General features: G+C 41.4%; 1 protein-coding gene across 5 annotated transcripts in view; it reads left to right on the top strand.

Annotated features, from left to right (window-relative positions):
- RABGAP1L (RAB GTPase activating protein 1 like) overlaps window positions 1-24,160 on the top strand; it is an 803,019-nt gene that overhangs the window by 63,803 nt on the left and 715,056 nt on the right. For 4 of the 5 annotated variants that reach the window (XM_062192989.1, XM_062192987.1, XM_062192986.1 and 1 more), the window contains exons 2-3: window positions 4,805-4,975; window positions 7,640-7,832. In XM_062192989.1, the coding sequence (XP_062048973.1) occupies window positions 4,838-4,975; window positions 7,640-7,832 (331 nt within the window). In that variant the 5' untranslated portion in view covers window positions 4,805-4,837. The remainder of the gene's footprint in view (window positions 1-4,804; window positions 4,976-7,639; window positions 7,833-24,160) is intronic. The other variant, XM_062192988.1, reaches the window with a different exon arrangement.

Here is a 24,160-nt window from a genome sequence, read left to right as displayed (position 1 = left end):
CTGCTTGGCCAGAATGCCGGCCCCTCCTTTGTCCTTTGAGGCAGTGCTTTATGCTTGTAATGGAACTAGAAAATTACACCTGGTCGGCTATTAGCCTGAGAAAATACCTGACTTTTCCTTGGGTAAAAGAAAACCTCTTTACAATTTATGTCTTATTTGAATTAAACAACTGTTGTTAATATTAATGAACATACACATTCAGAATTACCTGTCATGTTACCTTTATATCACTCATCTAAGAAGAATATTGTGGGGGAAGAGACAGACAGGTTTTAAAGATTTTATTTATTTGTTTGAGAGGTAGAGTTACAGACAGTGAGAGGGAGAGACAGAGAGAAAAGTCTTCCATCCGCTAGTTCACTCCCCAAATGGCCATAATGGCCCATCTGGAGCCAGGAGCCAGGAGCTTCTTCCAGGTCTCCCATGCGGGGCTCAAGAACTTGGGTCATTTTCTACTGCTTTCCCAGGCCATAGCAGAGAGCTGGTTTGGAAGAGGAGCAGCTGGAACTCCAACTGGCTCCCATGTGGGATGCCGGCACTGCAGGCGGTGGCTTTACCCACTGCGCCACAGCACCAGTCCCCTAGTGATACTATTTTGAGGCAGTTAGCAAACCTAGGTTTCAAGGGACAGGTGAGGAGCCATTAAGAGACAGTATAATGTAAGGGTTCAGAGCATGTGCTCTGAAGCCAGACTGCTGGTTTGAATCCTGACTCCACATTTGCTGTTTCTGAGAACTTTGACCTGATTGGTAATTTTAACAGTTTGTTCAACCCACAGGCGCTGCACTAGGCATGGGGTATTCTCTGGTGAACAAAGCAGAGTTTTGAGATTGACCTGGGGGCTCATTTAGATAGCCTTAGCATTGGGAGTGGCCCTTGTCTTCTGTCCATGGGTGATCTCATATTACTCTCACCCACACACTCTGATCTAGTCACCACCGTCTTTCTGTTCCCCAGCAAGTCCTTTCTCACATCTTGGCTTTGCCATTTATTCTGAAGTTCTTTCTTCCTGAGTCTTTCCATGGCTGACTCATTATTTAAGCCAAGTAACAGCCAGGCCAATATCGCCTGCCTCCTGCCTTTTTATTATCTTTTGTCGTATTCATTGCAAGTTGTGATATTGATTGATTTTCCTCTTGTTTGTCTTTCTCTTGCATGAGAATATTAGCTCTAGAAGACAGGGACTGCAGTGCTCTTAGTTACCAGTACAGTTTCCGGTAGTAGAGACTCACTAAGAGTGTAGTAGTGTCTCACTAAGTGTGTGTAGAATGCATGAATAAAAACCGATAGCTGAAGGGGTCAGCCATGTGGAAGTACAAGGTGTGAGCTAAGACCCAAACATGAGAGAGAAGTTGCTGTGATTAGTGAGCTAGGAGAAAGTAGCAGGGGCTTACGTTGGGCCTTAAGTCCTGGCAAGCAGTTTGCATTTTATTTGAATTGTATTGGAAAAGTTTTAGTTTGGAGTTGTTTTTTTTTTTTTTTTTTTTTTTTTTTTGACAGGCAGAGTGGACAGTGAGAGAGAGAGAGAAAGGTCTTCCTTTTGCCGTTGGTTCACCCTCCAATGGCTGCCGCGGTAGGCGCGTTGTTGCTGGCGCACCGCGCTGATCCGAAGGCAGCAGCCAGGTGCTTCTCCTGGTCTCCCATGGGGTGCAGGGCCCAAGTACTTGGGCCATCCTCCACTGCACTCCCTGGCCACAGCAGAGAGCTGGCCTGGAAGAGGGGCAACTGGGACAGGATCGGTGCCCCAACCGGGACTAGAACCCGGTGTGCCGGCGCCGCAAGGCAGAGGATTAGCCTAGTGAGCCGTGGCGCCGGCCTAGTTTGGAGTTTTAACATAACCTGATTTACTTTCCAGTGCTTTTTTTTTTTTTTTTTAAGATTTATTTATTTATCTGAAAGGCAGAATTAAAGAGAGGCAGAGGCAGTCTGCTGGTTCACCCTCCAAATGGCCACAATGGCTGGAGCTGTGCTGATCTAAAACCAGGAACTAGGAGCTTCTTCTGGTCTCCCACGTGGGTATAGGGGCCCAAGGTCTTGGCCATACACCACAGCAGAGAACCAGATCAGAAGTGGAGCAGCCAGGTCCTGAACCAGTGCCCATATGGGAAGCCGACACCGCAGGTGGTGGCCCCCCAAAAACTTTATTTAGCAGCTCTGTGATTGAGATACAAGATGGGTAGGAGACTTTTGTAGTAGATAAAAGTCTAACTTGGGTGGTAGCAGTAGGCTAAAAAAAAGAAATTGGATAGATACAGGGATTATTTCATAGGTGGGACCCTTAAAAAAATTCAGCTATAAGGAGTGAAGTGGAAGTGAATTAGGGATAATAGCTAGGTTTCTTATTTGAGTAGCTTGGAAGAAGGTGATGTTATTTACTGATAATCAGATACCTGGATGAGAAACAAATTTGAAGGATATAATAGGAATTTCATTTTTTCCACATTTAAGTAGAGAGTTAAATTCCAGATAAGGAATTTAGAGGAGACATTTGTGTTGAAATATATATATATATATATATATATATATATATATTATATATATACTTAGATGATATTTTAATCTATAACAATGAGAAATACCATGTAGATTGTGTGGCAAGAGAAAGGGGCTAAAAACTTGAAGGCAGAGAATTTCTAACATTGAGAAGTCGGGTGGGGGACTGGCACTGCGGCATAGTGGGTAGATCCACTGCCTGCCCTGCACTGGCATCCTATATGAGTGCTGGTTTGAGTCCTGGCTGTTGTACTTCCAATCCAGTTCCCTGCTGGCGTGCCTGGGGAAAGCAGTGGAAGATGGCCCAGTTGCTTGGGCCCTTGTACCCATGTGGAAGATTTGGGTAAAGCTCCTGGCTCCTGGCTTTGGATCTGCTCAGCTCCAGCCGTTGAGGCTATTTGGGAATGAATCAGCAGATGGAAGATGTGTCTCTGTCTCTCCTCTCTCTGTAACTCTGCCTTTCAAATAAAATAAATAAATCTTAAAAAAGAAGAGGCAGTCAGGCAGAAGACTAGCAATCTGAGAAGGACTGGAGAAGCATGACCATAAAAAGACACATGCAGTGTGTGGTATCTTGGCAATCAGGGACTGACAGTGCAGCCTAGAGGAGTAGAGATGTAGCTTGTTAACACATACTGTGTTTTCAGAAACATATATACAACGTGAAGAAAACCTTTAGAGGAGATGAATGGGGTTGAAAGTTTTATTTTATTTTTTCTATTTGACAGAGTTAGAGAGAGACAGAGAGAAAGGTCTTCCTTCACTTGGTTCACCCCCAAAATGGCCGCTATGGCCGGTGCTGCGCCATTCCGAAACCAGGAACCAGGTGCTTCCTCCCGGTCTCCCATGCGGGTGCAGGGCCCAAGCACTTGGGCCATCCTCCACTGCCTTCCCGGGCCACAGCAGAGAGCTGGACTGGAAGAGGAGCAACCGGGACTAGAACCCGGCGCCCATATGGGATGCTGGCGCCGCAAGGCGGAGGATTAACCAAGTGAGCCACGGTGCTGGCTCCTGAAAGCTTTTTTTTTTTTTTTTTTTAAAGAATATTAACCAGTGTAAAAAAAATAAATGATGCCTAGCTAATTATTGTAACCCAGGAGTGTTATTTTTTTATTTTTATATTCTTAGAAACTGATTTTAATTTTTTCAAGTGTAATTTGAAGGTAAATCTTATTTTTTGCAGGAGCAGTGGTGTTAGTGCCATCTAACGGCAGAATGGAATATTGCATCCATGTTTCTGTGTGGCAGTGAAAAAAATAACCTGAAAGAGAAAGAAACAAAACTCAGAGCAAAACATTTATGGGGCAATTTTAGGCATAGATTGTTAGTAGACTTAGCGCAGTTTATAAGGCCCTGTGGGCTTCAGCCCCGGGCTCCCTGCCCTGCCCCTCTGTATGCTGCTTGTGTGTCACGAACAGAGTGTTTGATGTAGGGTTCTTTTTTGTCCTTCAGGTTTCTGCTCATGTATTTCTCTCTCAGAGTTTTTTTTTTGCCCATCACCTTGCTTAAAATTTCCTTGTTTGTTGGCTTGTTTCCTCACATGGGTGTCCCTCCACTGATCTTGGCTTGAATACAGTGTTATGGAGTATATATCTTCAGTTAAAATGGATTGTTAATACATGAACTTCTGGAAATGATGGTGTTGAGTTTCTGTGGTGTAGAGATCTATTCAGAAAACAGAATTGCACTGCCTTTGATTACAGAAACATTTACTACATAAATGCCTTTTTATAAATGTTGTGTGAGTGTGGGTGCGTGCGTGTGTGTACATGCAAAAAGGATTAATTTGTCTGCAAAAGAAAAGATCCATGGCTTCCGGTATTGAATTCAGTATGACTCAATCAGCCTCAATAACCCAGAAAAAATATTTTATGGGACAATATTTGGTCTTGAGTAAATTGATTTTAGGGACGTATGTAGGCTTAATTAATACACTAATTTTGTGTGTGTGTATAGTTATTTCCAATTTTGTGTTTAATCCTCTTATTAAAACGATTAAAACCAGCACTTCTAGGAGAAAATAAGAGAGAAAGTAAAATAAAAAGCACTCAGTCTGTTGAGTTGATATATAGGCTGGCTTGGGTTATTTTTTCAGGGAACAAGTTGATTCTTTTAGTCTGAAAACTCCAATTGAAGCGAGTACCTTTCCATTATGTGGTCCAGTCCAAGAAGGTAGCTTTCCTAATTCTGGGATAATTATTTAGCCAACAGGATTCTTCTTCACATGAAACATTTTAAAAGCTTCATTAGTTCATAGTTTTAGTCAGTAGGTTTTCTTTTTTCCCTTCTTAAATCTCTGTAATTTTGCCAGGTGGATGTGGGCGGAGAAGTTTGCAGAACTGAAATGGAGGTCGGAGCTTCATTACAGAAGGTTAGTGGGTCATCTGATTCTGTGGCCACACTGAACGGTGAAGAATTTGTTTTGGTTTCTCAGCATGCAGATGGTACTTCTACAAAGGATGATGAAAAACCTCAACTGAAGGTATTTAATTTTCTATTATGGTACTATTTTTAATTATTTTTCAAACTTTCTTTAAGCTTATCTTAAGAGATGTATAAATTGCAAAGATTTTTTTGCAAGTACTGACCCTGAGAATAAAATCAGTGATTTATCTAGAGGCTGTTTGGTTTGTGTATTTTTAGGGTTTTTTTGCTTTTGGTTATTTACTTTTGAACTAAATTTTAACAGCAACGCATAGAAGGAAAAAATAGAAAAGATAATTGGTGAGTTAAACTTAATGCTTAACTATTACATTTATTTATCAGGATATTTTTATTTCTCTTACTGCTGAGTTTTAGAAGTCAATTATATATATCATTATGTTTTGCTTCCAGTTTAGAGATTTTTTCCCATTTTTTTGGTGTGTTCTAAAGCAGGTATTAACATTCCTCTGATTTAACAGTTTACGTACCTATATTTATTTTTATTTGTTTGACAGAGTTAGACGGTGAGAGACAGAAAGGTCTTCCTTCCGTTGGATCACCCCCCAAATGGCCACCACAGCCAGAGCTACACTGATCCGAAGCCAGGAGGCAGGTGCTTCCTCCTGGTCTCCCTTGCGGGTACAGGTGCCCAAACACTTGGGCCATCCTCCACTGCCCTCCTGGGCCACAGCAGAGAGCTGGACTGGAAGAGGAGTAGCCGGGACTAGAACCTGGCCCCCATATGGGATGCCAGCGCCGCAGGTGGAGGATTAATCTAGTGAGCCACAGTGCCGGCCCTAGTTTATGTATCTGTATTATTTTAAAAGTATATGTCTTACATATTTAAAAGCATATATCTTATCTGGGTGTAATCCTTTTGCCTTTTTGTTTATATGCTGCCTTTCCTAAGTCAAAGAAAATGAAGCAGGCAAACTCATGGAATGTTAAAACCATATTCTAGAAACAGAAGTAGAAAAATGGGTCAACAGTACTACTTATTATACATGACTTTATTTAGTATTAACTATGGCATCAAAGATGTATTAGGATATCAGTCTAATAAATAAAAATATCACACATGTTGAACATATATAATTTTATTAAAAACAATGGCTTTATTTTTAGATTTCCATATTTTTAGCATTACTGTGTTTTTAAAAATTATTTATGAAAATGGGACAAACCTTATGTATTTCATATATACAGTTTTAAGAGTATAATGATACTTCCTACCCTATGCTGCCTCCCTTCTAGCCTCCCTCCATTTATTTTTCTTTTCATTTCTACAATGACGTACTTTTAATTTTCTCTATAATTACAAGCTTAACCCTCCACTAAATACGAAATTCTACAAGTAGTAAGTAGAAAAACCACTGTTCCTCAAGAGTACAGACAAGGGCTATAAACAATAATCAAAATTCAAGATGTCAATTTTGTAAGCATTATTGTGTTTAACTTAAGGCATCATCTATTCTTGTAGGGTTTGTGTCTCCCCTTTTCAGGGACAGATGAGTCAGCTAAAATCTAAGGGTATCGGCACTTCTTTTCTCAGCAGCCAACAGTTGGTTAAGAAAGCAGAAATATATTTTTGTTGTGATAATAAGACGGACTTTGAACTGATATTCTCAGTAGACCCTATCCATTTAAACTTACCCATTTTCCTCCCTTTAAAACATATAAACTTGGCCGGTGACGCGGCTCAATAGGCTAATCCTCTGCCTGCGGCACCGGCACCCCGGGTTCTAGTCCCAGTTGGGGCGCTGGATTCTGTCCCGGTTGCCCCTCTTCCAGGCCAGCTCTCTGCTGGGGCCTGGGAGTGCAGTGGAAGATGGCCCAGGTTCTTGGGCTCTGCACCCACATGGGAGACCAGGAGAAGCACCTGTCTCCTGGCTTCAGATCAGCACGGTGCACCGGCCGCGGCAGGCATTGGAGGATGAACCAATGGCAAAAGGAAGACCTTTCTCTCTGTCTCTCTCTCTCACTGTCCACTCTGCCTGTCAAAAAACAAAAACAAAAACAAAAACAAAACCAAAAAAAATTATAAACTTAAGTTTATCCAATATTTAGATTGTTTGCCTAAAAAGTGAAAGAGAAAAAATAAAAAAAAAACATGTAAATCAAGTTTTACATCAAATAAGTTGTGAAATTGAAAATGTTTAAGAAGGATCCTTTTGTGAAGATAAATACTTTTCTGCATTTTAATTGGTTTTATAATTTAGGATTTTAAGGTATTATGTGACATTGTGTAACTGCAAATTTTTAGTATGAGTTAATTATTTATTTATATTATTTTAATTTCTTCTTAAAATATTTTCTGTGGCTGGCATTGTGGTACAGTGAGTTGCGCTGCTGTCTGTGATGCTGGCATTCCGTATGGGTGATGGTTCCTGTCTCAACTGATCCATGTCCCATCCAGCTCCCTGTTAATGTGCCTTGGAAAGCAGCAGAAGATGGCCCAAGTGCTTGAGCCCTTGCTACCCGTGTAGGATACTGGGATGAAGTTCCTGGCTTTGGCCTGCCCCAGCCCTGACTGTTGTGGCCAGTTGGGGAGTGAACCGGCAGATGGAAGATACCTTTCTTTTTCTCCTCTCCCTCTCTCCCCTTTTCTCTCTCTAACTCTAGCTTTAAAATAAATAAGTACATCTAATAAAAAAGGAAATGCTTTTCTAAAATTAAACTCCATAGCCATGATGGAATTGAAATTTTCTTTCTCTGTCTCTAGATAGTTTCTGATGATGATGATGAACAATTGGAAAAAGCCATGGAAGAGATTTTGAGAGATTCTGAGAAAGGGCAGAGACATCTTGTTGAAGGTCAGAGTTCCAGTGAGATTTCAGACCATTCATTCGGAGATAGTCCAGCCAGTCAAACAAATAAGTCATCTCTTCAGTTAATTTTGGATCCGTCTAACACAGGTACTGTATTGAACTTTTGGAAATTATAAGGGAAATGTTATAAAGTGATAATGAAGTATTTAAGATGAAAATTAGAACATGCTATTGGATTTTCTTTTATGAGTTCATGGCCACGAAGCTTTCGGTTCTGATGGAGAGTTTCCATTTTGTTTCTTATGTTTCTGCTTGTAAAATCAGATCTCAGCGTTCTTTGAGAACAGGGATTATATCTGGGTTTGCATTTAATCTCTAATGCTTGACACCATGGTAGGTCCTCCGTAAATAATAACAAATGAGTAAATTCTTGGGCATCAGAGAATAGTATGATGGATATAATCTTTCATATGATGTGCATTTTTACTCAGCTTGACTTATTTGCAATTTTAATTGGTAAAAATTCTAATAGCATAGCAGTGCCTTTATTTATATTGAATAATAAATACACCCATGAGGGTATAGATATATATTCTGATCAGTAACTTTGAAGTCAAGGTGCTTTTAGATTCAAGAAAAACAAACACAATCTAAAGCAAACTCCAACTTCAGCTGGCTTCAATACTAGAGGTGTGGTTTTATCTGGGCTCTCTGGTGGTGTTTCTTTGTGATCTACTCAGCTTTGATTTTCTGCTTTTCTCCTATCTCCTTAGCTGGTTTCCATCATAGTCACAAAGTAGCTACCAGCAGAAATTTATAGATAAGGTTGGCTGATCTGTTTCATGCCTGGTGGCAAAGAGAAAGGCTTCATTCATTTACCAGCTGCACAAAACTTCTGAGTTTCACTTTGATACAACCAACTGAACCAGTTTTTATTGGTTAGGGAGATGACATGAATTGATAGGTGATAGGATTGGGTTACATTCAAACTCCTTCATGAGTCACTCTGGCCTGTGGGATTATCCTGTTTAATTTAGGATATTCATAATCCGTTTCTGCATCTTGGCATAGGGTAAATAGAGGTATAGGCCAAAATGCTGAACAGTGATGGAATGTATATAGGGAATTTAATCACAATGCTTGCCATGGCAAGGATGATTCAGGAGTAAGACATCTGTCAATATGATTTATCATATAAGACAAAAAAGAGAAATGAATCAAATACAGAACAATGGATCTATTTTATGTATACACATGTAAAGTCCTTGAAGAAATGAAAATAAAAGGAAATTTACTTAATCAGATAATGATATCTACCAAAATCTTAGGTGCAGTATCCTTAAGATACGTCTGAACAGGAACAGTTAGGACATGACAGCTGTCATCGTGGCTGTTTGACATTCTGCTGGAGAATCCAGCTAATATAAGATGACAGGAGAAGGAAATGAGGTATGATAATTAGAAAGAGAAAATAGTGTCACAGTTTGTAAAGTTGTTATTTTTTAAAGACTTATTTATTTATTTGAAAGGCAGAGTTACAGAGAGAGGGAGTGACAGAAGGAGAGAGATCTTCCATTCCCTGGTTTACTCCCCAGATGGTCGCAACCGTCAGCCATGCCGAAGTCAGGAGCCAGGAGCTTCTGTGTTTCCCATGTGGGTGTAGGTGCCCAAGTACTTGGGCCATCTTCTGTTTTCCCAGGTGCAGCAGCAATGAACTGGATTAGAAGTGGAGCAGCCTGTGTCCTGGAAAAGCAGTAGAAGATGGCCCAAGTCCTTGGGCCCCTGCGCCCTCGTGGCAGACCTGGAAGAAGCTCCAGGTTCCTGGCTTCGGATTGGCACAGCTCCAGCTGTTGTGGCCATCTGGGGAGTGAACCAGTGGATGGAAGATCTCTCTTTCTGTCTGCCTCTGCCTGTCTCTAACTTTGCCTTTCAAATTAAGAAATAATAAAAAAAGAGTAAAAGTTTAAACAGTTAAAAAAAAAAAAAAAGAAGTAGAGCAGCCTGGACTCAGCTGGCACCCATATGAGTTCCTGGCATTGCAGGTGGCAGCTTGGCACGTTATACCACAGCTCTAGCACCTGTGACATTGTTAAGCGCGTGAGGAAGTTACTAGATTTAGACTTTCAGGAATGTTAACAGTGATAATAGAAGATATAAATTCCATGCAAAATACCAACAAAGATAATTAATGTCAAGCAAGAAACTGAAAATTGCATGTGAAGCGTAATAAGGGAAGTTGGGGAATGTCATTGAAGGAAACACACACCTGAGTCAATGGGAGTGGTGCCATATTGATTTCTGGAGGGTGGAGTCAACCTTGAACAGCTTGTCATTTATCTCTGAATTAGTCTGTAATTTGAGTGGTAGTTCCAAATTTCGAATTATTCTTATAAACTGATTATAAAATACATTTAAGGCATTTGGATCTGGCTGAAGAGCCCATGAGAGTATTGTAGGCATGGAAAGCCAAGACACTCTGGCCAAAAAAAAAAAAAAAAAAAAAAAGAGGACCTAAATGAAAGATCTCTGCGAGTGAGATCCCAGTGGAAAGAACGGGCCATCAGAGAAGGAGATACCTTTCTCTGAAGGGAGGAGAGCACTTCCACTTTGACTATGACCTTGTCTAAATAAGATCGGAGTCAGGGAACTTAAAAGGCTTCCATAGCCTTGGCAACTCATGACAAGAGCCTAGGGTGATTACTGGCGCCATAAACAAGAGTTTCAATTTGTTAACAACAGGAGTCACTGTGCACTTACTCCTCATGTAGGATCTCTGTCCTTAATGTGTTGTATGATGTGAATTAATGCTATAACTAGTACTCAAACAGTACTTTATACTTTGTGTTTCTGTGTGGGTGCAGACTGTTGAAATCTTCACTTAATATATGCTAAATTGATCTTCTGTGTATAAAGAGAATTGAAAATGAATCTTGATGTGAATGGAAGGGGAGAGGGAGCAGGAGAGGGGAAGGTTGTAGGTGGGAGGGAAGTTATGGGGGGAAAAAGCCATTTTAATCCATAAACTGTACTTTGGAAATTTATATTTATTACATAAAAGTTAAAAAAATACATTTGGACAATCAGAAGTATGTGGATAGCTAGAATAGTTTAAAAAAGAACATTGGATATTATGATATAATATGGAATTACAGTGATTAAAATAATATATTGATTTGTAATAGAACTGAGTCACTAGAACAGGATACAGGAACAGACCTAGGTATATAAGGGAATTTGGTATGTGACAGAATTAGCTCCATGATGGATATTCAATAAGTAGTATTGGAGCAATTGCTACTTTGAATGAAATGAAAGAAAATTAGGTTCCTACTATACACAAGGATTATTCCTAGTTAATCAGATATTTAAAGGTGGAAAATAAGTCATTGAGAAAATATTAGAGAATATTTTTGCGGTTGGAGGCAGGTAGAAGATACTTGCAGTATGTTGCTGGAAGGGAGAGGTGTCTCTAAGACTTACCTCCTATTATAATGATTACCAAGAAAGAATCACAGATCTGAGCAAGTATAGTTGTACTCATGGCTAGATTTAAATACAAGGGCACTTAAGTGACCCCCCTCCCCCCGCCCTGCCACAAGGGGTTGTCAAAAATGTATGTTATCTTTTAATTCCGTTTTCTACAAACTTTTTGAAGCTCTTTCATGATTATAAATATATATTTCTTATATATATGCTTTTAATAAAAAATATAAGATTGGGGACAAATATTACAAAATCTGCTATTCTAATTTGAGGATACATATGAGATTATATTATTCATTATGCTTTGCTTTATCCTTGAATTTTATTAAATTTTGCCACTTATGAAAAACCATAAGCGTACCTGTTATCTGCATTCCTATGGTTAAGTGATTATGGTTAATAAGTCAATTGAAAGGAAGGAATTCCTTTGACTTGTAATGTAACAGTGGCTTAAGCTAATATGATGTATGATGATATTCTGTAGGAATTATATATTGTATCCTTTTTATGATCTTAGCACTCATTATACTAAATACATTTAAAAAAAAACATATGTTTCACTGACTATTTCCATGGGTAAGAAGAATTTGCCTTATGAGAAATTTTATTTTTTTCCTGGTTGTATATTTTTAGATTTCATGTTCACTAAATGGGCATTTCTGTTGCCTTTTTTTTTTTTTCTTCTGCAATTAACACAGTTTTTGCTAATCAAATTGTGGTTGGTTTAAAATGTCAGATAACTTTAGGGGCCAGCTGTGATACAGTGAGCTAAACTTAGACCTGCTGGCATTCCATATCAGAAACAGGTTCGAGTCTCTGCCTCTGTGCTTCTGATCCAGTACCCTGCTGATGCACCTAGGAAAGCCGCAGGAGTTGGACCTCTGCCACCCGTGTGGGAGGCCTGGATGGAGCCTCAGGATCCTGGCTTCTGCCTGGGACAGCGCTGGCTGTTATGGCCATTTGGGGAGTGAACCCGTAGATGAAAGATAACTTCTTTTTTTTCTCTTGCTTTCTGCCTTTCAAATAAATGAATAAATATTAAAAAGAAAAAAACACAGATAACTTTAGTGGTAAGAGACTGTTTTGAAACTAGAGATTGAAGTTGTATAAAGTAAACATTGATATGTTATTTGGTAATTGTAAAATGAGGTAGATGAGAAATTTTGTTTAAACATTGAGAAGATTTATTTATTTGGGTTGGTAGGGCTAGAGAGATGAGATGATATGAGAGAAAAGAGATTTTCAATCTGCTGGTGTACTGCCCAAATGGTTTCCAACAACCAGGGCTGGGCCAGGCCAAAACTGGAAGCCAGGAAATCACTTTGGGTCTCCCAGGTGGATGGCAAGGATCCAAGTACTAGAGCTATCACTTGCTGTTTCTCAGGGTGCCAGGGTATGTGTTAGCAGGTAGCTGGCTCAGAAGCAGAGTAGCCAGGACTTGAACCTAGGGACTCTGATATAGGATGTGGGCCACCATCCCAGTTATGTCTTAGGTGCTGCATCAAATACCCACCATTGCATTATTTTCTTTGAAAGATTTTATTTTTTTATTTGAGAGGTAGAGTTACAGACAGGGAGATACAGAAAGATCTTCCATCTGCTGATTGATCCCCAAATGACCGCAACGGCTGTAGCTGGGCCAATCCAAAGCCAAGCTGATCCAAAGCTGGGAGCCAGGAGCTTCTTCCGGTCTCCCATGCAGGTGCAGGGACTGAAGCACTTGGGCCATCTTCTTTTGCTGTCCGTGGCCACAAGCAGAAAGCTGGATCAGAAGAGGAGCAGCTAGGACACAAACTGGTGGGTATATGGGATGCTGGCAATGCAGGCAGAGGCTTAATCTACTACACCACAGTGTTGGCACACATTGCATTATCTTTTAATTGTGTTATTCTGTGAACTTTTGGAAGCTCCCTTGTATGTATGGGGGCTATTAAATGATTTTTTATTTTCATTGCACTATATACCTATCCTTCTGTCAATACCATACTGTCTTGTGGGATAGCTGAGTTACAGGGTAGATCTATTTTTAGTTTTCTGAGTAATCCCCATACTATTTTCCATAATGGTTGTACCAGTTTGTATTCTCATGAATTAGTTCTGAGAATCATGGAGTGTGTGTTTTCTTTGTTTTTCAAGATGATTTTGACTCTTCTATGTCTTTATAAAATCAATTGGTTGGTCATAAATTCTTTCTGGAATTATACTGGGATTGTTAGTGTGGATAATTTTTGGGGGAACTAACATCGTAATGCTGAATCTTTCAATCCTGGGACTATAACATATTCCTTGATGTTTTTAAAGTATTTTTAGATTTCTTTTGTCAGTGATTTGTAGTATTCTTCCTATAGTTTCTACACATATATTTATACCTAGATGTATATTTTAGATGGCCTGATAAATAGTACTGTTTTTTAAATTTGGAGTTTTCATTGTTCATTTTTAGTGCATAGAAATATAATTTGTTTTTGCGTATTAATCTTGGTTGCAGTGACCATTCGAAACTCTTCCTGGTTCTAGGCCCTTTTTTGCTGATTCCTTGTTATGTTCTACAATAGACAGTTGCATTGTCTGCCTATAAGAACAGCTGTATCTCTCTCTTTCCCATCTTGTGTGCCTTTTCTTTTTCTTGCCTTATTTCCCCGGCTGAGAATTTCAAGGTGATGTTGAATAGAAGGAATGAGAGCAGACTTCCTTGCTTTGTTTTTTGGTTATGAAATTATCTCTTTTTTTTTTTTTTTGTAAATTTTCTCTGTCAAGTTAAGGAAGTTTTTTTCTTTTTTAAAAAGATTTATTTATTTGAAAGGTAGAGTTGCAGAGAGAGAGAGAGAGAGATAGGGAAAGAGAGTGAGTCTTCCATCTGCTGGTTCATCTCCCATATGGCCACAATGGCTGGGGCTGGGCCTGGGCCAGGCTGAAGCCAGGAGCCAGGAGCTTCTTCAGGTCTCCTACGTGGATACAGGAGCCCTCAGACTTGGACCATCTTCTGCTGCTTTCTTAGGGGCATTAATAGGGAGCCAGATTGGAAGTGGGGCATCTGGGACTTGAACCTGTGCCCATATGGGATGCTGGCATTGTAGACAGCAACCTAAATTGTTGTGACACACCAGGCCCTGGAAGTTATTTTCTATTCCTACTTTTTAAAGTTGCTATTTGAAAGGACGTTGAATTTTGGGAAGTACCTTTTCTTTGTCAGTGGTTATAGTTATGTAACTTTTTCCTTCTTTAGACTGGTAATGACAGTGTCATTAGTTACATTGGCTGTTGAACCAGCCTTTTATTTCCAGATAAACCCACTTTCTTGTGAAGTATTATTCTTTTCATAGGTTGTTAGATTCAGTTGACTCATATTTTGCTGATGGTTTTAACTTTTATGTTCACAGTGGGTAGTGGTCTATCTTTTTTTTTTTTTTTCTTGTACTATCTTTATCTTGGTTTGGTATCAGAGTAATGCTGGCTTCATAAAATCATTTATAAAATATTTCCAGGAAGAATTGTAGAATTGATATTTTTTCTCCTTTAAATATTTGATAGAATTCAATAATGAATCCACCTGAACCTGGAGTTTTCTTTGTTGGAAGAGTTTAAGTATTCATTTATTTGATAAATGTAAGACTATTCAGTTATTTGTTCTTGAGTGAATTTTGGTGGCTTTATCTTTCAAGGAATTGGCCTGTCTCAGCAAGTATGGGAGTGAAGTTGCTTGTGTGTTCTTATGTTATCATTTTAATGTCTGCAGGATGTGACTCCAATTCTCTTACATGTGTTAAAATTTTAAAATTTTATTACTAAGGAAATGATCAATCCTGGTGAATATGCCATGTACATTTGAAAGGAGTGTGTCTTCTGCTGTTGAAAATTGGTTGTTAGTGTTATTTAAGTCTTGTGTATCCTTGTTGATTGTCTGTTTACTTGTTCTGTGCATGCCTGAAAAAGTAATTTTGAATTTCTTACATGTGATTACAGACTTATCTGTTTCTTCATTTAACTTTTACCAGTGTTTACTTCATGTATTCATGTATTTTTTTAAATTAATTTATTTATTTGAGAGAGAGAGCTAGAGTGGGAAAGACAGAGAGAAAGGTCTTCCATCCACCAGTTCACTCCCCAGATGGCCACAACAGCCGGAGCTTGGCCAGTCTGGACCCAGGAGCCAGGTGCTTCTTCCGGGTCTCTGACGTGGGTACAGGGGCCCAAGGACTTGGGCCATCTTCTGTTGCTTTGCCTGGCCATATCAGAGAGCAGAATCAGAAGTGGAGCAGTGGCCGGCGCTGTGGCTTAACAGGCTAATCCTCTGCCTTGCGGCTCTGGCACACCAGGTTCTAGTCTCGGTTGGGGTGCCGGATTCTATCCCGGTTGCCCCTCTTCCAGGCCAGCTCTCTGCTACGGCCCGGGAAGGCAGTGGAGGATGGCCCAAGTGCTTGGGCCCTGCACCCGCATGGGAGACCAGGAGAAGCACCTGGCTCCTGATCAGCACGATGCACCGGCCGCAGCGGCCATTGGAGGGAGAACCAACGGCAAAGGAAGACCTTTCTCTCTGTCTCTCTCTCTCACCGTCCACTCTGCCTGTTAATAATTAAAAAAAAAAAAAAAAAAAAAAGAAGTGGAGCAGTCCGCAGTGGAACCAGTGCCCATATGGGATGCTGGTGCCGCAAGAGGAGTCTTAGTCTTCTGCGCCACAGTACCAGCCCCTACTTCATGTATTTTGAAGCTGTATTCTAGTTGTGGACTCATTTTTATGTCTTATAAGTGAATTAATTTATCAGTTATTATGTAAGTTGCTTTTCCCTTGTCATTTTGCGTATTCTAATGCCTGTTTCTTTTCTATTAATAAAGTCATTGCATCTTTCTTTCAGTTAGGATTTGCATGTTATATATTTTCCTTTTTTTGTGATTTATTTGTGCCTTTATATTTAAAATAGATTTCTTGTAGATAGCACATGGTTCCATCTTTGTTTTTTGGGGTATGATTTGTCAATCTTTTTTTTTTTTTTGACAGGCAGAGTGGATAGTGAGAGAGAGAGACAGAGAGAAAGGTCTTCCTTTTTGCCGTTGGTTCACCCTCCAATGGCCGCTGCGGCCAGCGCATCGCACTGATCCGAAGGCAGGAGCCAGGTGCTTCTCCTGGTCTCCCATGGGGTGCAGGGCCCAAGGACTTGGGCCATCCTCCACTGCCTTCCTGGGCCATAACAGAGAGCTGGCCTGGAAGAAGGGCAACCGGGATAGAATCTGGCGCCCCGACCGGGACTAGTACCCTGTGTGCCAGCGCCGTAAGGCGGAGGATTAGCCTGTTAAGCCACAGCGCCGGCCTTGTCAATCTCTTTTAATTGGTATGTTTAGACTATATATATTTAATGAAATTGTTACTATTTGTAACAAATATTTCACATATTAATGGGAACCATGTGATATGTCAGTACATGTGATTGTGCAATATTAAGTTCAGGGTAATCATAACTATCTCCTCAGATAATTATCATCTCATGGTGAAAACATTCAAATCTTCTAGTTTAGGGGCCGGTGCTGTGGTGTAGTAGGTTAATCCTCCATCTGCAGTGCTGGCATCCCATTTGGGCGCCAGTTTGTGTCCCAGCTGCTCCTCTTCCAATCCAGCTCTTTGCTGTGGTCTGGGAAAGCAGTAGAAGATGGCCCATGCTTTGGCCCCTGCTCCCATGTGGGAGACCTGGAAGAAGCTCCTGGCTCCTGGCTTCAGACTGGCCAAGCTTCGACTGTTGTGGCCATCTGGGGAGTGAACCAGTGAATGGAAGACCGTTCTCTCTGTTGCTCCCTCTCTCTGCCTCTCAAATAAATCAATCTTTTAAAAAATCCAATTTGAACAAGTATATATACAGATACAATTCATTATTGTCATTTGTAATCACCCTACAGTGCAGCAGAGCACCAGAACTTCTTTCCCTGTATACTGTAACTTAGTACCTGTTAACTAACCGCCTCCTAGTCTCCTCTCCCCCACCCTCGCCCTAGCCTCTGGTCACCATCATTCTATTCTCCACTTCTATGAGGTCAATTTTTTAGATTCCACGTATGAGTGAGGACTTGGAGTACTTGTCCTTTTTTTTTTTTTTTTTTTTAACCTAATCACTTGCCATGCCTGTTGCAAATGAAAGGATTTCATCCTTTTTATGGGCTAATATAATTCCACTTTATCTGTTTATCAGTGGATGGACATGAGGTTGGGCACCGTAGGATAGACGTGTGTTTGCAGTTGTAAATGTGTTACAGTAGATGTGGGAGTGTAAATGTCTCTGACAGATATTTTATTTGGATGCAGACTTACCAGTGGGGTTGCTGGATCAAATGGTAGTTCTGTTTTTAATTTTTTTAGTACCATCCATACTGTCTTCCACAAAAGCTCTATTACTTTCTCTTCAACAGTGTGCAAAGGGTCTCTCTCCCTCTCCATCCTTGTCAGCGTGTTCTCTTTTGCTTTTTTTTTTTTTTAAGATTTATTTATGTATTTGAAAATCAGAGTCACACAGAGAGAGGAGAGGCAGAGAGAGAGGTCTTCCATCCAATGGTTCACTCCTCAGATGGCTGCAATGGCCGGAGCTGTGCCGATCTGAAGCCAGGAGCCAAGAGCTTCTTCTGGGACTCCCACATGGGTGCAGGGGCCCAAGGACTTGGGCCATCTTCCACTGCTTTCCCAGGCCACAGCAGAGAGCTGGATTGGAAGAGGAGCAGCCGGGACTAGAACCTGTGCCCGTGTGGGATGCAGGCGCCACAGGCCAGGGCGTTAACCCACTGTGCTGGCCCCTTTTGCTACTTTTTTAATAGTAATCATTCTAACTAGAGTGAAGTAGTATCTTGTTTTGATTTGCATTTCTCTGATGATTAATGATGTTGGACATTTGTTTATGTGCCTGTTGGCCATTTGTATGTCCTCCTTTGAAAAAATGTTCAGATCTGTTGCCCATTTTTATGTATTTTTAAAATGTTTATTTAATTTTATTTGAAAGAGAAATAAGGAGAGAGCTCTTCTATTCACTGCCTCTAACAGCCAGAGCTGGGCCAGGCTACAGTCAGGAGCCCAGAATTCAATCTAGGTCTCCGTTGTGGGTGGGCAGGGACCCTAGTACTAGAACCACTAAACTCTGCCTCCCAGGGTGTGCCTTACCAGGTAGCTGGATTGGAAGTGGAGTAGCCAGGATGCTAGCCAGGCGCTCCAGCGTGGTATGGGGGCATCCCAAGCAGTGTCTTCACTGCTACACCAAATGACTCTCTCCTGCCCATTTTTAAATTGGATTATTTGTTTTGGTGCTATTGATGCCTTATGTATAGGATATTCTAGTTATTAACCTCCCTGTCAGATACCTAGTTTGCTAATGTTTTCTCTCATTCGGAAGGTTGTCTCTTCACTTTGTTGATTATTTCCTTTGATGTGCTATAAGCTTTTTAGTGTAATGAAATCCCACATGTCTACTTTTGCTTTTGTTTCTTGTGTATTTGGAGTCTTATCCATAAAATCCTTATCCATTCTAAAATGTTTCTTCTATGTTTTCTTCTAACAGTGAAAGACAGTGATTTGGTTTCATTCTCTATGTGAGTACTTGATTTTCCCAGTCTTAATTATTGAAGAAACTCTTTTCTCACATATATGTTCCTGGCACCTTTGTCAAGAACCACTTGGCTGTGGATACATGGGTTTACTTCTAGGCTTTCTGTAGCCAGTGAGTTTTCTACCTTCCAATATTTTGTTTTTACTTGTTAGCATCCATCTTTGGGTTTGAAAAACCCCCTTGGCATATCTTGTAGGGCAAGTTTGGTGGTAATAAACTCTCTTGGCTTTTGTTTGAGAATGCCTTTGTTTCTTCTTCTTATCTAAAAAATAGCTTTCTGGGTACAGTTTGCTGTGTTCTTGGTTGGCAATTTTTTCTTTCAGTACTCTGAGTGTCTAATTCTACTGTCTTCAGCCTTTTAGGCTTCTGTGAAGAAGTCTTTAGTCTGGGAAACTAGGACATGCTTCAGTGTTAACTTTTTTTCTCCTCTCTTGCAGCTTTAAGAATCTTCTCTTTATCTTTAATCTTGGAGAACTTAATTATAATATGTCTTGTTGTAGACTTGAGTTAAATCTAACTGGTGACCTCTGACCTTCCTATATCTGGATAGTTTTGTCTTTCTGTAGGCTGGGTTTTTGTTTGTTTGTTTTTTATCTTTTTGAATATGCTTTCTACTTCTCTGAAGTCCCTTGTGAATCCTAGCAACTCAGTATTTGTTCTTTTAATATTGTCCCAAAATTTCTGCAAGTTCCTTCATTGATCTTCATTCTTTTCTGACTTTTCCTTCCTTTGTCTATTTTTAAATAACCTGTCTTCAGTCTCACTGATTGTTTCTTCTGTTTGATCAATTCCTCTATTGATGCCTTCTATCACATTTTAAAATTTGCATAGTGTGCTTTTCACTCAAGGGTTTCTGTTTGATTTTTAAAAGTTAGTCTATTTCTCTGTTAAGTTTCTCTGTTTTCCTGAAGCTCATGTTTCCTTAAAACAGATATTCTAAATTCTGCATCTGAGAATTTCCGTACATAAGTTTCCAGTTCCTGACATCCTATTTTGCTCATTCATTGAGGTCGTTGTTCCTGGAAGCTCTTCATGCTAGTTGGTATACCGTGTCCTTTGTGCACTGAAGGATTAGGACTTCCCCCATTCTTTGTAATCTGACCCTGTTTGTGCCTGCCTTCCAGATTCTGAGCAGTCTGCTTATTGTTTCTGAGCTTGTGTACACTTCTGCTGTTTGAACATTATATGACACCCTAAGTTGAGGTTTGCTGGAAGCCTGTTATTGGTGTATTGTTGCTGTTGTAGCACTAGAAGGCGTTCCTCTCCTAGGTCTGTCCTAAAACTGAAGTTAGTATGTTGTGTCAGAATGAACTGGAAGTGTCTAAAAAGTGTAGCTCCTCTCTACAAACCTCTTCTTGAGGCCAGGGTAGGCCCAGAGAGATGATTTATAGTAACTGGCTTGTAGTTAGGTACCATGGGATTCTGCCTAGCCCTGGGCCTCACTGTGGAGGGACTAGCCCCAGATTCTGATGCAGTGTCTTACCTGTTCTCTCGGAAGGACAGTTACTCTCTCTCTCTCGTACTGCCTTGGGTTAGGGGAGGAGTAGGTCGGGTAGACCTATGCTTAACCAGTGGCACGATACCAAGTCAAACCCTGAGCCCACAGCCCACCGCCCATCAAGTTTAGTACAGCATGGAAGTAGGACTGCCTGCTGCTGAGGTGAATTCGTGGCCTGAGGCTACTGTGGTCAGATACAGGTCTTACTGGCTGGGGTGGAGCCATGGGTTTCCAGGTGGTACCTTGGCACCAGGGTAGGTCCAGAGGCTTGTCCACAGGCCCTGGCCTAGGGACCTGGACCAATAGGATCTGACCAGTGTTAGGTTTCATCAGCCCGGCGGTATGTTTCAAGATACAGTCCTGTGTGCCCTGTTCCGTAGTTGCTGGAGTGTTGCTCTTTGTTGTTTAGGGAGGGATGCCTGAGGTTTAGGGAGGGAGGGTGAAGGCAGTCCTTTGGCTGTTCACCCCACTGACACTAAGCTAGGTCACTCTAGCAGCCACAGGGCCCTGTGCAGTCTCCAGGCCTGTGTATGCTGGTGGTTATACAGGTTGGAAATGAGTCCATCTTACATCAGAACAGGGTTCTGTTCAATGCTGGGACAAGTCTAGAGCCTCTATCTGCAAATACTAGCCTGGGGAGAGGGACCTTTGGGTCTTAATATAGCAGGCCTAGCCCTGCGCTTCAAGGCGCACATACTGAAATTCACATACTGAATTTCCTTCCCTGCTTCCCAAGCTAGAGTCTTGTTCTGCTGTCTACTGGAGGTTGTAGGAAGAGTAGTGAGGACAATCCCTTGGCTTGTCTGTAGATAGTAGCCTGGGGGAAAGGGGCCTTGTGTCCTGTCTGGCACCGGGTTTTAAATTGGGGAACTTGGTACTGGGTTTCAAATCTCAGGTCTGCACTTGATGGTCTCTTCCTCTCCTGAGTCAAAGATACTGGGTTTCTTCCCAGGGTATGCCACTTGGAACTGGGGGAGGGTTATGTGGCCAGTTCTTTCTTTCTGGCCTCCTTTAATGTGTCTTTTTGTATTATCATACTGAAAGTAGGCACTGTGTTCTCTCACCTGACTTTCTTGGCTCGTGGAGGTGACTTGGTATTGGAATAGCTACTTCAGTTGGAGTTTCAGTGGGGAGATAATTATGGCACATCTCACTCAGCTACTGTCTGCTCTTTCTGTGTGACACTTGACACAGCTGGCTTTGTAGCTGCTGTTTTTGCATTTCCTCCTCTGCTTTTGGTTTCTCTGTTCTTCCTCCTGTTGAATTATTGAACATTTCTAAGTGTTTTAATTTATTTAGTGGCATTGTTTTTAGTGTTTGCTTTGAGTTATAGTATATACACCCCAATGTTCACAGTCTACTTAGATACAGGTTTACTTTAAAAATAGTCACTTCCAATACAGTGGGCAGCCATTATAACCATATATGGCGTTTTATTCTGCCCTTTTTATTCTATTGACATGTAATACAGTTATGTGCATTGAAAAACACATGAGACAGTGTGATACTTTCAGTGGTCTACATGTTTTAAAGAATTTGTGAGGAGAAAAATGAATGGGTTGTATTTGTTACTTCTTTTGCTCTTGAAGTTCCAGATTGCCCTATCGTCTTACTTTTTCTTTGGTCTGAAGAACTTCATGTAGCATTTCTTTTACTTATTTTTAAAAGATGTATTTATTTGAAATGTACAGCAACAGAGGGAGAGGGACTCACACAACATATGAAAGTCAGTACATTTGAAATGAATGAAAATATCAAAGTTCTTAATGCAAAAAACGGAAAACTTAAAAAGAACCAATGTAAATTGCTATTGTTTGCGTGCGCGCGCACACACACACACACACACACAAGGTTTGTTTATTTGTAAGGCAGAGTTATAGAGAGAAAGTGGAGAGAGAGAGAGAGAGAGAGAGTGAGAGAGTGAGAGAGTAAGAGAGTGAGTCAGAGTTCTTCCAGTGGCTGGTTCACTCCATGAATGGCTGCAATGGCCAGGGCTGGCCCAGGCGAAAGCCAGGAGACAAGAGCTTCATCTGACTCTCTCACATGGGTGGCAGGAGCCCCAGGACTTTGGCCATGTTCTGCTGCTTTCCCAGGCCATCATCAGGGAGTGGATTGAAAGTGAGCAGCCAGCACATGATCTGGTGCCCACATGGCATGCCGCCATTGCATCTTGTGTCTTCACCTACTATGCCACAACACCAACTTGGACATATGAAACACAAGTTTGAGCATCTGTGAATTAAGTTTTTTTTTGTGGGGGGGGGTTAGGAGGATGATGATGTGGCATAGCAGATAAAGCCTCCACCTGCAGTGCTGGCATTCCATGTGGGTGCCACTTCAAGTCCTGGCGGCAGCACTTCCTATCCAGCTCTCTGCTGTGGCCTGGGAAAGCAGTGGAAGAGGACCCAAGTCCTTGGGCCCCTGCACCCGCGTGGGAGACCTGGAAGAAGCTCTTGGCTCCTGGCTTCGGATCGTCCCCGCTCCAGTGTAGTGGCCATTTGAGGAGTGAACCAACAGATGGAAGACCTCTCTGTCTGCCTCTGCCTCTGCCTCTCTGTAACTCTGCCTTTTTCTGATTAGCTTTTATTTAAGATTTAGGAATCGCAAGAGTGACCATTTACTAAACAGAATGAGAGCTTCCAGGGGCTAATAAGCAGAACAGCGTTTTAAAGGGGAAATGAGGACAGAATAAAAACAAACATTATTAGATTGCAAATCTGTTTTTCAGGAAAAACTGGTGTTTCAGAATCAGCTTCCCTAAAGCTGTAGTTTATGTGCAAATATTTAGTGCAAATAACTCTCGGTTCTGTCTGGTGTGTTGGGGGCCTAGTGCAGGAGCTCAGCTGCCTTATGATGGCATTAACGTGGGGTTCCTTTAGTTTTGACCCCCCACTCAGTTAAGACCCCCTTACTTGTATACCCTTGCCCTTCCACACTGCTACCTTGTACAGTCACATGAACTCAGGTGGGAGAACTCCCAACCCACCGCTTCTACTTAGGTTGTTCCACCTACACAGCCTGTAGTTGTGAGCTGTTTACATAACTGGGACTTATTAGTTTACCAAAGCTTGCCTCTCATGATTGTCAGCCTTCAAATAAGCAGTTTCCCTGGGTGATATTACTTATAAGTAGGTCATGACTACACTTTCGTCGGGAGCTAAAACTTCTCACGATCTGGCCGAAGCCAGTTCAAGGACACCGAGGCCTTTAGCATTGCTCAAGGCAAAGCAAGTTTTCATTCCCTCCCTGTAGCCGCCATTGCATGGCATTAAATGGAGTCTGCATGTCTCTGCTCTCAAAGGCTCAGCTCTGGACTTAGTGTTAGGTTAGTGTTCCCAGACAAGCGCATGGAGGAACGCACTGGGGTGCACGTGACATGTGATGCCCTCCCTAAGGGCAGAGCCTACAGTTGTGCCCCACCCCCCACCCCGTGACCCCTTTGGGTAAGGACATCCTCCTATTGCAGCCCAGGTCGTTGTGTTGCTGGAGGTTTAACGGGCTGCTCATGAACGGCAGGTGGCTTCAGTTATGCACAAACTTGTGCTTTGGTGCTGCAGGAATTAAGTTAAATTTTGTCAAAGAGAGATTTCTGGAAGATTGTTTTTATTCTTGTTATATAAACACCTGCATAATATTCTAGGTCTTGTTTCTTGGCCCAAAAAACCTCAAATACTTATTATGTATATATGGCCTTTTACAGAAGCAGCTTAGGGGGCCTGCGTTGTGGTGCTGAGATTGAACTGCCTCTGCAGTGCCAGCATCCCGTGTAGACGCTGCTCCACTTCCGATCCAGCTCCTTGCTGATGAGCCTATGAGGGCAGTGGACTGTGGCCCAGGTACTTTGGTCTCTGCATCTACATGGAAGAGCCAGGTAGAGTTCCAGGCTCCTGGCTTTGGCATGCCCCATCCCTGATCGTTGT

This window comes from Lepus europaeus, chromosome 5 (assembly GCF_033115175.1).
Source record: "Lepus europaeus isolate LE1 chromosome 5, mLepTim1.pri, whole genome shotgun sequence".
NCBI classification, from domain to species: Eukaryota; Metazoa; Chordata; class Mammalia; order Lagomorpha; family Leporidae; genus Lepus; species Lepus europaeus.
This window is presented reverse-complemented; position numbering and strand designations above follow the sequence as displayed.